This window comes from Equus quagga, chromosome 8, assembly GCF_021613505.1.
Source record: "Equus quagga isolate Etosha38 chromosome 8, UCLA_HA_Equagga_1.0, whole genome shotgun sequence".
NCBI classification, from domain to species: Eukaryota; Metazoa; Chordata; class Mammalia; order Perissodactyla; family Equidae; genus Equus; species Equus quagga.
Genome location: NC_060274.1, coordinates 35,957,624 through 35,975,022, shown reverse-complemented (window position 1 = coordinate 35,975,022; position 17,399 = coordinate 35,957,624). Strand labels below are relative to the sequence as shown.

Below are 17,399 nucleotides of genomic sequence, written 5' to 3'. Positions count from 1 at the left end.
CATGCATTGCTTTGGTAGCGTTGTGGACAAAAGTGTAATTTTTTGAGGCCACAGCTGTATTTGGGAGGTTCGTGCTGGTGCTGAGGCTAAGTCTGAGAGTGTCCTGGAGTAAATGTTCTGGACAGATACCAGCAGCCTCAGGGAGCGACTCAGAGCCTGCTTTTCCCAGAAGCCTCCTATTTCTGAGGCCCCCATGCCTCAAGGTGTCAGATTCTGGCCCTGCGTGTTTTCTGGTGGGGAACAAGAGTGTCGTTTGATTTTGAGTTTTTGGATTGGAATCACTAGTTGGGGACTTATGTTTTAGTTTTAATGAAGAACCACTAGTTGGGGACTTATGTTTTAGTTTTAATGAAGAACGTAAATGGGACATTTGTCCTTATACCCCATATACATATTTGAATGGATTCCAAATAAGAAAAAAATTTTTTCCTTAGGTTTAATGTAATTTCTCTGAAAAGAGCAGTCAAGTGTTCTTTTAGAGTTGTAAAGCCTGGAAATAGGAATTTCCCTATTTTCCTATATTTTCTATATTTTCCACAGCTATATTCCTAGTTGTGGCTTATTGGCACAGTTGTCAAACCCTGTTCTGCTAATGCTGGTAACTTGATCAGAGACTGTCAGGGAGCGAGGCATGTTAGAAGTCATTTAAATGGTCAACCTCACCTCAGAGATTGTTAGAAAATTTCAAGATGCTACATGTAAAGCACTTAGCATTGTGAGCAATATATAATAGATGCACAGTAAAGACATCAGAATAGTGACTGTTAATATTAAGTGGAGTGTGTTCAAAAGAGAAGGATCAGGATGGCAAATGGACTAAATCTAGGAACTGCGGATGGTTAGCACAGAGGAGAGACAGTTTCGAAGGGTAGGCATGATTTGTGTCATTAACTCTGGAGAACTGTTGAGTAGCAGAAGAACTGAATTTTTTGTGTGTCGTTTTGGCGCTGAGAACAAAAAATTACTGTGGAGAGATTGTAGCTCCAAATTAATAAGAACTTTCTAAGACTTAGATGAACATTAAACTAAACAGACTGCACTGCTATGTAGAGATGATTCTCATATTCACCATGGTTAGTAATGTAACTTAGTAAAATTCTTAATTACAAGTAACACTCGTCTACATTTTACACATGGCCTTCAAGAGCAGAGACTGCTCCAGAACCTGCCAGGCCTTTCCTGATTTTTGATGAATGAAATTAGAATGTTTTCAAACACCAGACTTGCCTTGGCAAATCCTACTGTCCATTTTGCATTGAGTAATACATGCTTCTAACTTTCTAGAAAATGTTCATTCTTTTCCTTGAAAAAATATTAGTTATATCTAAAATGTCCTTGCCCCATTTTTTTTGTTCTTTCTTTCGCTCATGGATTGTTGTAAAATGCTTACATTCAGTGTCAGCATATTAGTCGCAACCTTTTATTGCTATTGATATCTATAAGTACGTTAAGTAAATCTTCATTTTGCTGACCTCTTTGAGGAGGCATGGCATCAGCAGATTCTCTCTTTCGGTGGACAGGTGAGAGATTAGCAGGATCCAGTCAGTTTTTCCCCTTTGCTTTGTTTTCTTCAGAGCAGCAAGATTCATTGTCTAGCAAGAGAGAAACTGTGTTAAATGGCAGAATCTGTCTTCTGGTTAATGGTTTAAAGAGTGGATGTAAATTATACGGCTTTTTTGCACTGTGTCTGATAGGTACCACTCTAGGGGAATTCTTTTGTAAAAGTTGTTTAACCAAGACAATCATTTTGACTCAGCCAGATTAATAGCAATAATAATTAACAGCACAAGAGCTTTTCTGTATAAAAATTGGCTTATAGATAATTTGAGATGGCAGTTTCCTCTTCCCTTCCGAGATCAGTAAGGCTGCTTTGCCAGACCGATTTCCATTTTTAGCAAAAGAAAAGCCTTCCGTGTACTCAGGTGACAAGTTCCTGGGGTCATTTGTTAACTTGCTGACCACTTGAGGGAGGTCGGCAGGAGCAGTGGATCCTTGTGGCCCCGAGTAACCATCTCCATCCTGTAGGGTGCGGAGAAATTGTAGGAGGCCTTGAGAGTCGGGCCACATGGAGTCCTTTCAACTGTAGTTGCAAATTACCTCCAAAAAAGGGCAGGGGGTATTAGTGGTGGGGACATGAGGACTCTTTTCCGTTGAAAATGTTTTTTGTTCTTTTGTCATCTGTTCTGACCATTTTTTTCCTCCATGCTTTTTAGGAAACTGAGTCTCTTGAAGAATCTACAGATGAGTCTGAGGTAAGGTGGTGATCCAGGAGCCTGGGGATTTCTAGGTAACCATGTTAGTATCTTGAGCTTGGTCTGCCTTGCAAAATGCAGCCTTCCCAGGGGCTGGGGTGGTGGAGGAGGGCCATGGTCGGTTGAGCCTTGGGGAAGAACCTGCCAGTTGCCATTAAAAATATTAAAGGGATTAGCTTAAAAAGTAAACAGGAAAAGGGACAAAAAGTTTTCTCCTCATCTTGAACAATATTTTAATCTGAAGCATATTGGCAGTAGGAAAATTGATTCAGAGTTTTACAAACTAATCTCAACACTTTAAAAATCTAATTTTTAAGAGAACTACTGTAGATTCTGCAATATTCTTCATTCTTTTAATAATATGGCATCCTCATTGGTTTAATTGCTAAATCATTGAAATTATAGCTCAATTTCGTAAAATAAAAAGGAAAGTAACTACCTGAAAAGCTGTTCAGGAGCTAAGTTGTGTTAAAGATTTTTTTTTTGAGGAAGATTAGCCCTCAGCTAACATCCGCTGATAGTCCTTCTCTTTTTGCTGAGGAAGATTGGCCCTGAGCTAGCATCTTTGCCCATCTTCCTCTCTTTTTTTTATTTATAGGACGCCTGCCACAGCATGGCTTGATAAGTGGTGTGTAGGTCCACATCTGGGATCCAAACTGGCAAACCCCCGACCACCAAAGTGGAACAGGCGAACTTAACTGCTATGCCACTGGGCTGGCTCTTAAAGATTGTATTTTAAGGAAACTAAAGTAACATATTAGGGAGGGCTTTTAAAAAATTTCCTTTGCAAGACTACGTATAAGAAATAAGTTTCAGGGGGCTGGCCCCATGGTGTAGTGGTTAAGGTCGGTGTGTTCCGCTTTGGCAGCCCATGTTCACAAGTTTGAATCTCAGGCATGGACCTATACCACTCATCAGCCATGCTGTGGTGGTGACCCACAGATAAAGTAGAGGAGGATTGGTACAGATGTCAGCTCAGGGCTAATCTTCCTCAGCAAAAAAACAAATAAATTTCAGCATAACACAAACTAATTACCTCATCAGTTTTATGGATGGACTAATAATAATAATTGCATTTTTTCCTTTTACTGTTTTATTTAGCTCAGAGGAGTGAAAAAATATCCATGATAACCTGCTGGAAATCCACACCAATGACTGTAGCCATTATAGTCTCTAAATTTGGCATGTAATTATTGTATGACTTTTGTTTGCTTTTTCGGGGAAAAGGTGGGCTTATACATATTCATCCAGAGAACATCTTGTATATTATGCCATCATGCATTTGTAGTTTGGCTCTAGAGTCATGGTTCCTAATATTTTCACTACTAAGGACTTCTGGTACTCTCTTTGGGGCTCCCAGAAAGGCATTACTGAGTGTGCTTACAGATAAGGTATAATATTTGTTAATTTTTTTAATAAAGTATTAAAAAGCATTTCAGATCACCGTTCTTAGTTTTGGAAATCTCTGGTTAACTGAGAACCCTGCGTTCTCAGAGTCACTGGTACAGAATCCTGTGGTGTTAGAGCCCTGTCCAGGAATTTCATTTCAGAGGTGAGGAGGATGTTGGCAGCCACCTAAATAAATCTTTCCACACATTCTTCAGTTACTGAATGGGTCCACGAGGAGAGCAAACAGAAAGTATGCCTCACTTCTACCTCCAGCATCATTAGGGACCAGAGTACTATAAACTTCAGAGCAAGTGGGGAAATACATATCTGGATTGACTTGAGCTGAGAGTCAGATGGAGACTGATGGAAATGAAGAGAGTGCAGCTGAGCTGCAGCAGTGGCGGAATACAGAGGCCCACCACCCCGAGGAGGGAGAGGGCCCCGCCTTGAGGGGGGAAGTAGTGAAGACAGGCCTGAGACCTGGTGGATCTGAGCACCGCCTGTTGGGGAATTTAAGGGAAGGGGATTAAAAATGCGAGGGACCAGAGGTGACAGTGTTAGGAGGGGGCTACTCTTGGAAAGAAGGGGGAGTCATCCCCTGGAGGTGTGGTGGTGAAGGCAAAAAGAAAAAGGGGGGGAAATTAAGGGTGCCCCCAAACAAAGAATATCAGAAAGTCAGGGGAGGCTGACCTACTCCTCTCCCCACCACCAAAAAGAGATGTCACTTATTAAAGAAAATGTACTTCATTTACCAATGTAGCTGGGAAACCTAGTAGACTGCCCAAATACCTTGTCTGCTCCATAGGAGCGCCTATTGCTGCTCTCTGGAAAATCTGAGACATTTAAAAAGGAACTGAAATGGCAGGTAGCATCTATACGAAACTACTCTAGGACGAATACCAAGTGGGAAGCAAACATTATCGGCCCAAGAAAACAGCAGCCTAATAGTCCATCCTGAGTTGGATGTCTTTAAACAAGCATTCGTGGATAGCAAAATCTGTCTTAAACCAGAAATTAAAAAAACTCGGAAGAGAAGTGGACAAAAAACTAGAAAGTTAGGGAATAAGAGTTGACCACACTCAGGAAAGAAATGGAAGGAAAAAATAGTTACTTTAAAGTTGAGGGAACTGTGACCCAAAAGGTAACCTGACTGTGTAATGTCGTATAGCTGGTTTGTGGGAGAAGGGAGTTCAAACTCAAGTCCTCAGACCCTGGGCATTTTCCGTCATTTTGCCTTCTGCTTAGGATGGCACTAAAGGACTGGAGTCAGGCCGTCGGGTTCAAGTCTCAGCTGTATTTCATACTTGCTGTGTGACCTTGGGCGCTCATCTCTATCCTTCACTTTCCTCCTGTGGAAAAGGGGGGTTATGGCTTACCTTGTGTGGTTACTGTAAGGATTAGGTAACATTGATGTTTGCAAAGCATCTTCTAAGTGCCTGGCATGTGGGAAGCACTCCGTGAATATTATGATGTTTAGCTTGTGTTTTAGATGTGCTGCTGGTGGCTCCTTTTACTGCCGGGGCCTTCAACCTGTGGGCTTGCAGAGACTCCCCTCTGGCTCCGGGAAAGTGCTTACTCTCCCCGATGCTCCTGATTCCAGGGCGTCTATGGACCAGCTAAGTGGGCACGCTGGTGCTAGACCAAGTGTAGGCTTTGTAAGTAGACGGTGTTGGTTTGCAATCCAGTCTTTGGAGAAGTTTTTCTTGGGTTTCTCACTCAATTTGAATCACTTTCCATCCCAGGTTTGATATTGTGAGATACCACTTGGTTGCCAAAGAAGCTTTATTTTTCCTTTTCTCTTTTTCCTCTCTCTCGTCATTAGGTTTTGTAACAGTTAATTAAGCTTTCCCAGGGCAGCCATTTCTTTGTATATTTCTACGTCCTCTTTATTCAAGTGCTCAGGTAATTTCCATTTCTGTGAATGATGCTGCTTAGTGTTTTCAACCATATATTATAACAACTTATTCATCACTTTGTGAAATCCTGCATTTCATATAAACTGAGCTTTTATATCAGGAAGGTCATAGTGTTAGGTTATTCTAAGTTCTTATTTTTTTAATTTTTAATTGTGGTGAAGTACACATAACATAAAATTTGCCATCTTAACCATTTTTAAGCATACAGTTCAATATTGGTAAATACGTACACATTGTTGGGCAAGCATTCTCCAGATCTTTTTCATTTTACAACACAAAAACTATACCCACTAAATGACACCTCCCATTCTCCCTCCTCCCAGCCCGTGGCAACCACCGTTCTACTTTTTTATCTCTGTGAATTTAACTACTCTAGGTAGTTGATATAAGTGGAATCATACAGTATGTGTCTCTTTGCGACTGGTTTATTTAACTTAAGCACCGTGTTCTCAAGTTTCATCTATTTTGTCATGTGTCTGAATTTCCGTTTTAAGGCTGAATAATATTCCATTGTGTCTACAAACCACATTTTGTTTATCCATTCATCCACCAATGGACACTAGCTTGCTTCCACCTTTTGGCTATTGTGAATATTGGTGCTGTGAACTTGAGTGTACAGATATTTCTGAAAAGATATATCTTTTCAGTTCTTTTGGATATATACCCAGAAGTAGAATTACTGGATCACTTGGTAATTCTTTCTTTAATTTTTTGAGGAACCACTATACTGTTTTCCATAGCAGCTGCACCATTTTATTAGAATTGCACAAGAGTTCTAATTTGTCCACACTCCCACGAACACTTATTTTCTGTTTTTTTCTTCTGATAGTAGCCATTTTGACAGATAGGAGGTGATATCTCATTGTGGTTTTAATTTCTATTTTCCTAATGACTAATGATGTTGAGCGTCTTTTCATGTGCTTGTTGGCCATTTGTATATCTTCTTTGGAGAAATGTCTCTTCAAGTCCTCTGTTTGTTTTTTTAATTAGGTGGTTTGTTTTTGTCTTGTTGAGTTGAGGAGTTCTTTATATATTCTGGATATTAATCCCTTATCAGACATCTATATGTCTATCTGTATCTATCAAGAACTCAACAACCTATGGTTGGAATAGATAGAGGAATAGATGAATAGATCTAGAGCTACAGAGTTGTAAGTGATTTACTCATATCTCTATCTCTCTTACTGTAGATACCAATAATATAGATGCTACAATATATAAAGAATATATAACTTTATATGTCTATATCTGTATATCCCTTTTCACCTATATGATTTGCAAATACTTCTCCCATTCCGTAGGTTGCCCTTTTACTCTGTTGAGTGTATCCTTTGATGCATAGATGTTTTTACTTTTGATGTAGTTCAGTTTGTCTGTTGTTACTTTCGTTTTCTGTTCTCCTCATGTCATATACGAGAAATCGTTGCCAAATCCAGTGTCATGAAGTTTTTCTCTATGTTTTCTTCAAAATTCTTATTTTAACATGTGTTCAAGAGAAGAATATTGACTGCTCAAAATTGTTATCCCTATTTTGAAGCTGTAAGATCTTTTCGATACTGAGGCATAACTGCTATGGTGGTGTTGGTAACAGCGTGCTACGGGAGCATGGGGGAGTGGATGATGAGTCAGGAGTGGCTTCATTTGTAGTCCTCGAGGTTAGTATGGAAGATGAGTCTGGGCAGAGAAGCTGGGCAAGTCTTCAGGAAGGAGGGAATGTATGTGCAGAGACCAAGTTGTGAAAGTGCACTCACGTTCAGCCAACTGTGATGTGCTCCCTGTGGCTGGAATGTAGGAGGAAGTTGGGGAAATGAGGCTGGAGAAGGAAACTAGGGTAAAGTCTAGAGGCTCCTCCTAGTGTGTCAAACCAGACAGTTTGGACTTGATCGTATGGACATTGGACGCTGGGGAGCCAGCCAAAGCCTTGATTATCAGGGGTGGGGATAGGGGCTGGTGACAGATGAGCTGGAATAAGAGACCCTTGTCAGGAATTTCTCATGGAAGTCCCCATAAGAGATAGTAGGGGTAGAGGGGCCTGGGCTAGGCGGTACAGAAGACAAAGAGGAAATGCCTCTCAAGTTCAGTCGATAGGAAGTGTAGGATAGTATGTGAGAGATGAGCTACATCGGGGAGTCAAGAAGATTCTGAAGTATCTAGCTTAGCTGTGTTGTAAGAAGCTAAGTAAACTCCACTATTAGGCAAAAGAAAAGGAAAAGGACTTTCTACACTGAAAGATTGATTTCTCTATATTCAGATGACTTTTTCCTTACAGTGGTACTTTTTAATCTATTGGTGACTCCTTTATAATGGTTTTATTCAGGCAGAAACAAATAATATGCTTTCATATTAAACATATTTTTAAACAAAAGCAAGTGAGCAAACTGATATTTGGGATTTTATTATATTTTTAAAATCCTACAAGTTACTGCATATAGAGGAAGATTCTGAGCTATCTTTGGAGCAAAGATGGTGCAGTGGAACCAGCACAGCGTTGGAATCAATTTTGATAATGAAGATTATTACAAAAGCAAACACGTAGAGTGTGAGAAACAGTGCTTGGCACTTTGGTCAGCTCTTTAGGTTTATTATTCCACCCTGTGACTTGCCTCTGATTTCTGCTTCCGTTTTACGGATGAAGAAATAGACTGAGAGTGTTTAGTTAACTTGCCCAAGGTCACCTGGCTGGTAAGTGGATTTGAATCCAGCAATTTGAGTCCAAAGCTGGTCTTCTAACCTCTGTTTATACTGCCTCCAGCTTCACTGTGACCTCTCTAATGCAGGTTCTTCCTCTGTGTACCTTTGTAGAATTGGACAAGATTTAAATAAAAATCTTGGGAACTCTTGCTTATGTATAAAGTGATATTTCGGGTGATGTTACCGATTTTGACTTGTTCAACTAGTAGGAAAAGATTCAATTTAAGAATCTTTGAACTTTGCTTTCTCTTCTGGAGAATAGAGAATTGTCTAGCTGATTTATATATAATGTTAAGAATTCTAATGAAATTCCTGCTTTGCCATAAAATAAATAATGCTATTTATTTAGAAATTAATAATTATAGACCAAAATAATGTTAGTTATAAGTTATATCTCCTTTGAAGAGTATATCCTTCTCTGTGTGCAAAATTTAGCGGCAAGAGTGTTGATTACAACTTTGTTTATAATATAAAAATTTGGAAACAGGCTAAATATCCAGAAATAAAGGAATTTTATTTAATTAATTTATTTTTTTTTGAGGAAGATTAGCCCTGAGCTAACATCTGCTGCCACTCCTCTTTTTTGCTGAGGAAGACTGGACCTGAGCTAACATCTGTGCCCATCTTCCTCTAATTCATTTGTGGGACGCCTGCCACAGCATGGCTTGACAAGCAGTGCCTAGGTCCACACCTGGGATCCGAACCAGTGAACCCCAGGCCACCAAAGCGAAATGTGCAAACTTAACCACTATGCCACCCCATATTATCTTTTTAATTGAAAAAAGCTTTTTACAAAAATGCCATTTAGAGCAGAGGTTGGCAAACTCTTTCCCTAAAGGTCTAGATAGTAAATATTTAAAGTTTTGCAATCAAAGAGGCAATATTGAAGATATTATATAGATATGTAATCATATAAAAATGTAAAAACCCTGCTTGGTTTGCGGTGGGTTGTACAAAAACAGGTATTTGGCTGGATTTTGACTGTGGCTTGCTGATTCCTGATTTCAAGTAAAATCCACTTTCTCTCCAGCCTCCAATATCCACATCTAAGTATAGAAAAAAAGACTACAAGACCATATTATCAGTGCATTGTGTGATTTTTATTTTATTTGCTATCATTATCTGCCTTCATTTTCTAAATTTTCTATAGCAAATATGCCTTACTTATATACTTAGCAAAACAAGACAATTATTATTTTTTTAACAAAACACATTAATGTCTATGCATATCATAGTAGTCTGCTGTGTTGATGTTACAGAACTTTTGGGTTGCAAGCCATGGAACCCAGAATGAAAATGCATGTCATTCCTTCCCCACCTCAAACTCTTAACAAGGGAGTTAGCGAGAAGGTTTAGTTAATTTCTTGGCCTCTTTATTTTATCCAAGATTTTATATAAAGCCAAAATTGTTTTTTACTTAATAGACATTTTTTTCTTGAGTTATTTTTTAAAAGTTTTTGTTTTTTTGAGATAATTGTAGATTCACATGCAGTTGTAAAAAGTAATAGAGATTCTGCATGCCCTTCACCCAGTTCCCAAAAGGTAAGATCTTGCATGACTCTTAATACATTACAACCAGGAAATCGATATTGATAGAGTCTACAGACCTTATTCCGATTCCACCAGGTTTACATGCACTCATTGGTGCATGTGTGTGTGTGTATTTAGTTCTGTGTACTTTTGTCACGTGTGAAGATTCACGTGAGCATCATTGTAGTCAAGATACAGAACATTCATCACAAGGTTCCCTTGTACTACCCTTTTATGGGCACAGCCACTGGCAACCATTAATCTATTCTCCATCACTCTAGTTCTCTCATTTCAAGCATTATATGAATGGAACCATACAGTGTGTAACCTTTTGTAATTGACTTTTTTCCTACTCTGCCAATCTGTCTTTTAATTAGTGTGGTTAGATCATTTACATTTAAGGTAATTATTGATATGTTAGGGCTTAAGTCTGCCATTTTTAATTTTCTGTTTGTTTCCTCTGTTTTTCATTTCTCTGTTTCTCATTTCTTCCCTTCCTGTGAGTTAGTGAATATTTCTTTAAGATTCCATCTTGATTTGTTAATAGCGTTTTTGAGTATATTTCTTTGTATGGTTTTCTTAATGGTTGCTCTAGGTTAAAATATACATATATAACTTAGCGGAGTCTGCTGGTATCCATAATATTTCACCACGTATAGTCAAGTGTAGAACCTATACTTCCATTTATGTCCCTTTACCCTTCCCACTTTTTAAATACAGTTGTCTTAAATATTTACTTTATGTTCCTTGAGCACCACCTCAGTTGGTATTATACTTTTTGCTTCAACTATTAAATATTATTTAAGAAACTCATGAAAAGAAGGATAATCTACTGTATTTACCCCTATTTTCAGCCATTCCTATGTTCTTTTTAGAGTTCTAAGCTTTCTTCTGTTATCGTCTATCTTCTGTTTCTTTCTGTTTAGAAAACTTCCTTTAGCCATTCTTTAAGGATAGATTTGCAAGCAACAGACTTTCTTAGTTTCTCTTCATCTGAGAGTGTCTTTATTTTCTCTAGATTCTTGAGGGATATTTTCACCAGATATGCGTTCATGGTTGAGCTTTTTCTTTCGGAACTTGAGAAATGCTGTGTTACTTCCTTCTGGCCTCTTGTCATTTCAAATGAGGACTCTGTTGTCATTTAAATTGGTGCTTCCCACATAAGTAATGTGTCATGTGTCTCTGGCTGCTTTCAAGACTTTTTTTTTTATTTTAGTTTTCAGAAGTTGAATTATGATGTCTTTGGGCATGGATTTCTTTGATTTATCTTTTTTGAGGTTCCCTCAGCTTCTTGAATCTGTAGGGTTATGTCCTTCACCAAATTTGGAAAGTTTTCAGCCATTATTTCTTTGAATAGTTTTTTAGTTCTCTCTTCCTTCTGGGACTCTGATAATATGAATGTTAGCCCTTTTCTTTTTGCTCCACAGGTCCCTGAGACACCGTTCATTTTTTTTCATTCTCTTTCCTCCTTGCTGCTCAGATGCAGGAAATTCTATTGCTCTGTCCTCAAATTCATTGGTTCTGTCCTCTGTCATCTCCACTCTACTGTTGAGCCCATCCAGTGAGTTATTTCTTTTGGTTTTTGTATTTTCCATTTCTAAAGTTTCCATTTTTTTAAAATAAGTTACATTTCTTTGCTGAGATGTCCTATTGTTTCATTTGTTTCAAGAATTTTTAATTGCTTGTTGAAGCCCCTTTGTGATGACTGCTTTAAAATCCTTGCCAGATAATTCCACCATCTGTGTCATTTCATTCTTGTAATATGCATTTTAATACAACACAATATTTAAATCATGAAGAATCATCAATTCAGGTTTTTCAGGTCAGCTTAGTACATGCCACGTGTTGCGTGAAGTGCTTTACATTCATCATCTCATTTAACGTGAACCACAGTCCTATTAGGGAATATACTAGGCAGGAGAGACAGGTTATGCCGCAGTAACAAACGGTTCCAAAATTGTAGTGGCTTAACACAGCACAGATTTATTTCTGAGTAGAATCAGTAGTGTAGGGAGAGGAAATTGAGGCATCAGCAATACAAAAAGCTCATCATTTTCAAAAGCTTCTTTCCTATTTATGGAGCAGGAACAATATGCTGTGGAATACTTTGGTCATAGAGCTGAAAACTGAAGCAGTTCTGCTTCATGGAGATATGTATGTTTTAAATCCTGCTTATTTTGAATGGGTTCTAAGTTTTTTATTTAGAAGTATATTCTACCTTTTCTTAGAAGAATTTAGTGTGTTGTACAAAGACTTTTACAGTAGAAGCATCAAACTGTTAGCCTACCATTTCAAGATTATACTTGCAGAGCGAAGAGAAGAATCACAAGGGAAAAGCCATCAGGCTAAAGAGGGGTGGCAAGGAGAGAAAGGAGCACCTATTGGAAACTGATATGTAGTGAGGTCTGCGCTGTACCAGGTGAGGGTTTCGGTGACCTTTTGTTGTTCGTGAATGCTGCTCAATAGCTAAACTGAGGCATATTCTGCCTGAAGTTTGTTGCTTTGAAGCAAAGATTGCATGTAAATAACATAAGTCTGTACTTGAATCATGGCATGTAATAACACGGTAGTTAATTAGTGTCGCCCCTGTCTTTCTTAATTTTTGTTACTCTTATTAATAAACCTGCCTCCTAAACAGATCTCCATTCAGATCTAGCTTAGCTCATGCAAATACTATAGTTAGGAGGCCTTCAATATGTTAGATGTATTAATTTTAGTAAAATCAAGCAGGCTAACAAATAGCTGAATCTATTTAAAATAAACCTATATGCAATTTATGTTGAATGAGAAACTAATTTTAAAGTAAAATGCAACTTCTAGGTGCATCAGCCACAAGGAGAATTCTTTTTCAGTTTTGTTAAAATGAAAACCAGTCGTGAGAAGTCAGGAGATAGCTTCTTTCAATCAGCAAATGCATCACACAAAAATAATTTATTAATCTTACCTGGTGAGTAGAACATTGTGAATCATTTATTGAAACTTAAATTGATTCTTTACATGTATTAATTTTAATAAACAAATTTATAGCAACTAGTAACTAAAATGGTAATGTACCTTGTTATGAGATTGATTGCTGAGAAAAAATGGAACCTGGGGTTGTAATGTGACATCCTTCCAAATGGCCTTTGGATTAAAAATTTGCTCTTTCATTTAATGAGCTATTAATATTAACAGGTTCTGCTGATTATTGCATCATTCAGGCAAGGATAAACATTCCCTTTGAAGCATATATTATAAAAATTATATGTTTGGAAACTTCGTAGAAACTTGCTGAATGCAAGATTTATGAATCTCTCTTTCTGCCGTTGGTTCGAGATTGAAAAGATGAAGATGACTCTTTCTGATGACATGTGATATATATTTGAACAGAATTTATAATTTTACTACCTAGAAGAAAAATTATTTTAGGCAGTCCAAGATGGACTTACTGATCATTTTATTCATTCAACAAATATTTACTGAGTACTGCTATATTTGAGTGCTAGGATATACTAGTATTTGGTGAAGGAGGTAGACAATAAACAAAATTATATGTATCAGGTGGTAATAAACGTGTGGGTAAAAAAAAATAACATTGGATAAGGGGAATATGGAGTGAGCCGAGGAGGTTATTTTATCCTGGATGGTCAGAGGAGCCCTCTCTGGTAAGATGACATTTGAGTAAATATCTGGGGGAAAGGTCTTCCAGGTAAAAGGAAGAGCAAATACAGTACTTTGGAGTGAGGTCATGTCTTTGAGGATTTGAGTGGGGCTGAAGCAGAATGGTAGGAAATTACGCCTGAGAAGTAATGGGTGGCCAAGAACCTAGGGCCTGTCAGTCAATTTATAGACTTTAGTTTTTACTGTGAGCAAGATGGGAAGGCATTGGAGGGTCCTTGTTTTAATAAGAGCACTCTTGATGCTGTTTGAAAGGGGGCAAGTAGGAAGCAGCGGGACCAATTAGGAGGCTTTGGCAGAACTCTAGCTGGAGGTGATGAAGGATTTAGGGTATTTTTTGAAGTAGAGCCAGTGGATTTCCTGACTAGGGTGTAGGGGTGTGAGTGAAAGTGAAGTCAAGGATAAGCAGCTAGAAAGATGGAGTTGTTAGCTGAGATAGGGGAAGACTCTACCTAGAGCTGGTTTGGGTGCTCAAGGGGAGGTGGGGCGGGGGAGTTCCATTTTGGGTACTTCAAGTTGGAAGTGCCAATTAGACATCCAAGTGGAAGTGTCAAGTAGGTAGCTGGATAAAGAAGGCTAGTGCAGGTCTGGGCTAGAGATGAGAATTTGTTAGTCAGCATTCGGATGGTGTTTAAAACCAGGAAACTCGGTGAGATCATTTAGGATATGAAGTCAGATAAATAAGAGGCCTGATGCCTAGACCTCAAGGGTACTAAGGCATTTTAGGGATCTGGTAGATGAAGGGAAATCAGCTAAGGAGACTGAGAAGGAGTAGCCAGTGAGGTAGGAAGAGAGCCAAATGAGAGTGGTGTCCAGGAAGCCAGGGGAGGAATGCATCTCAAGAGCCTGGTCAACCATTGCCACCTGCTGCTGAGAGGAGGAATAAGGTGAGGTCTAAGGATTTGCCCTTGGATATCTGCGAAGGCAGAGCTATTGGTGCTCCTGATATGAGCAATCGCAGTGACTCGTGGTGGAGGTGGTGGTGGGGCCTGGCTAGAATGGGCTCAAAAGAGATTGGGTTGGCAAAAGGTCTTTGATGCTCTCAGAAGTTCTTGTACTGTGTATTACAAAATGATGATGTCTGGAACTCTCATAAGGGACAGCTCTGTTGAGTGAATGTCAAAGGCGATAATGTGTAGTTAGCGTGTGCCTGTCATTAGCAGGTATCCAGTAAGCGTGCTGCTGCTGCTGTTTTATTATTCCTGTCCAGGTCTATGCCAGGTGCTTTCATGAGGGCGGGGAGAGTCACCAGAGTCTCATTAGCAGAGCTGCTTGTGAGTGAATAAATGATTTGATTTCATTAAGCCTTACACCAATTATATGAAGCTGGCATTATGTCCTTATTTTGGACGTAATGGTGAAACCAGGGTTTTGAGAGCTCCCTTTGTCAAAACCAGATACGAAGGACCACCCCTTACTTCCTGACTAGCTGAGAACTGGTTTACCCCACGGTGGGTCCATGAAAGGATTGTGATTTAACTTAGGAACAGCAGGTGAGAACCATCTTTTAACTTTGGGTTTGGCTTATGGCATCCAGCTCCATAGCCGCAACCATTTTTATTCTCTCTCATCCTTAGTGATAGGCAGAATAATGGTCCCTCACAGATGTCTGTGTCCTCATCCCTGGGACCTGCGAGTATGTTTATGTTCCATGGCAAGGGAAATGAAGGTTGCAGATGGAGCTAAGGTTGCTAATCCGCTGGCTTTAAGATGGGGAGATTATCCTGAATTATCCAGGCAGGACCAGTATAGTCATGAGGGTCTTCGCAAGTGGACGAGGGAGGTAGAGGAGGTCAGAGTGATGTAATGTGAGAAGGACTCCACCCATCCTTGCTGGCCTTGAAGGTGGAGGAGGGAGGAAGGGACTCACAGCCAAGGGATGCAGGTGGCCTCCAGAAGCAGGAAAAGATGAGGAAAGGGATTCTCCCCTGGAGCCTCCAGAGGGACGCAGCCCTGCCAGCATCCTGATTTGAGCCCATCTTGATTTTGGACTGTAGGACAACAAGTTTGTGTTGTTTCAAGCTACAGAGTCTGTGGTAATTTGTCACAGCAGCGATAGGAAACATACGGTAAATGATGTGATTGGATTGTCGTGTTCCCTTAGCACTTTTCATTAGAGTTTGTTTATTTCTCAGGGTTTCAGGAGTAACATACATCCAGCAAGGGAAAACGTACAGAAAATAGTTGTAATGAAACTGCTAATGCTGTCAGGAGCTATATTTACAAAAATGTGTGTCTCTCTCTTCTGATAATTGCTCCAAAATATTGTTTAAGTGATAATTGCACTTGACAATTATGGCCTGTTTCTACCTTGTCAGGACTTTAGGCATTCCTTTCTCTGCAGACTCAAGAGATGCCATAACAAATCTAAATACCACGTAGACTTCTTTTCATCCATGAGCTGTTTCAATTTTAGTGCAGCCATTATTAAATACGGAGATTCACAGGCATCCATGTCATCGTAATTCTTTACTTTAGAATCTGACTGTTTTCTCCAAAGACCTGAGTGGATTAAATAAATCCCTCAAAATAGTATCAGAAGGGATGGGAGTCAGGGAAACCTCTGATAAAGCTTAAGGTTTTAGTCTATTGTCATCATTTCTGTTGATGATTGGGCATTTTTTGAGATATTTGGCCTGTGATGGGCTACTTTTAGTCTTTTTTTTCCCTTGAAGATTGGCACGTGAGCTAACATCTGCTGCCAATCTTTTTTTTTTTTTTCCTCTTCCTTCTTCTTCCCCTGAAAGCTCCCCAGTACATAGTTGTATATTCTAGTTGTAAGTACCTCTGGTTGTGCTATGTGGGATGCCACCTCAGCATGGCCTGACGAGCGGTGCCACGTCCATGCCCAGGATCCGAACCAGCGAAACTCGGTCACCAAAGCGGGGTGCACAAACTTAACCACTCGGCCATGGGGCCGGCCCCTACTTTTTGTCTTTACAGCGCCCAGGAGAGGTTATTGGCTTAATAAGTAGAAGAATGTAGCATTTCCTTTTACTTGCCTTATAAAAAGATTCACACTTGGATGTGTTTGAAACCATTTTTTTAATGATGTGGCAAAGTCAAAAGTAATGTATCTTCAGTTTCTCTAAGTACTATAAAACAAAGAGGTAATAATTACATTAGAGATGTTATGTTTGCTTAATGTTATGTCTGGGTAATGTGATAGGGAGTAAACTCAGAAGGGAGAGTATGAGTCATACAGTTTAAACTTGCTACTGTAGTACAAATAATGGTAATATTTTTGGTAACTGACATTCACCAGATACTTACCAGATACTGTGCTTTATGCTTTACATACGTTTTTTTCATTTAATTCTTAAAACAATCCTATGAGGTACATGTTATCATCCCACCTCTCACGAAGATGAGGAACTGAGGTTTTAAGTAACCTGCCCCATGTATTTGGGCTGTGTATGGTAGGACCGGCCTAGGAGAAATTTATTTTAGTTTGTTTTGTGGCTGGCCACTGGATTATGAATTCCAGTAGGATTTTGGATAATTTTCTCTCCCCTTCTCTCCCATCCTTTTTTTTGTTGTTTAATGACATTAGTGAACTTTACCAAGATTTTTTGATCCTCCTTATTCTCATATCTCTTACAGCATCTCCTAGATGTTTCTTTCTATATGAAAACTTACTAAAAAAGTATGTTTCAGAATTTGTGCTATGAGTCTTATGAGCACTTGTAAGACGCCCTTTAGGCAACTATCTGGGAGGAAGCAGCACCGGGAGAGGGGCATCTCCCCTTGGTAGGGGAAGGTATAGAGGGTGGAGGAGTGAATGCAGCTGGCCAGTCCTCACCCCTGCGAGGCTGGGCCGTTGCTGCTGATTTCTGTAGTGAATGGGGCAGCAAAACGTCCAGAGGTGATTTTCCCAGGAGAGGTAAGCACCACGTCTAGACAGCTCCTCCTTCTGGATGATTTCACTTGCCTCCAGAGTTCCTCACCCAGGGATGTTAAGTTC

At 39.4% G+C, this 17,399-nt stretch overlaps 1 protein-coding gene across 1 annotated transcript in view; it reads left to right on the top strand.

Annotated features, from left to right (window-relative positions):
* VPS41 (VPS41 subunit of HOPS complex) overlaps positions 1-17,399 on the top strand; it is a 177,852-nt gene that overhangs the window by 7,740 nt on the left and 152,713 nt on the right. The window contains exon 2 of the mRNA XM_046669630.1: positions 2,214-2,252. Within this exon, the coding sequence (XP_046525586.1) occupies positions 2,214-2,252 (39 nt within the window). The remainder of the gene's footprint in view (positions 1-2,213; positions 2,253-17,399) is intronic.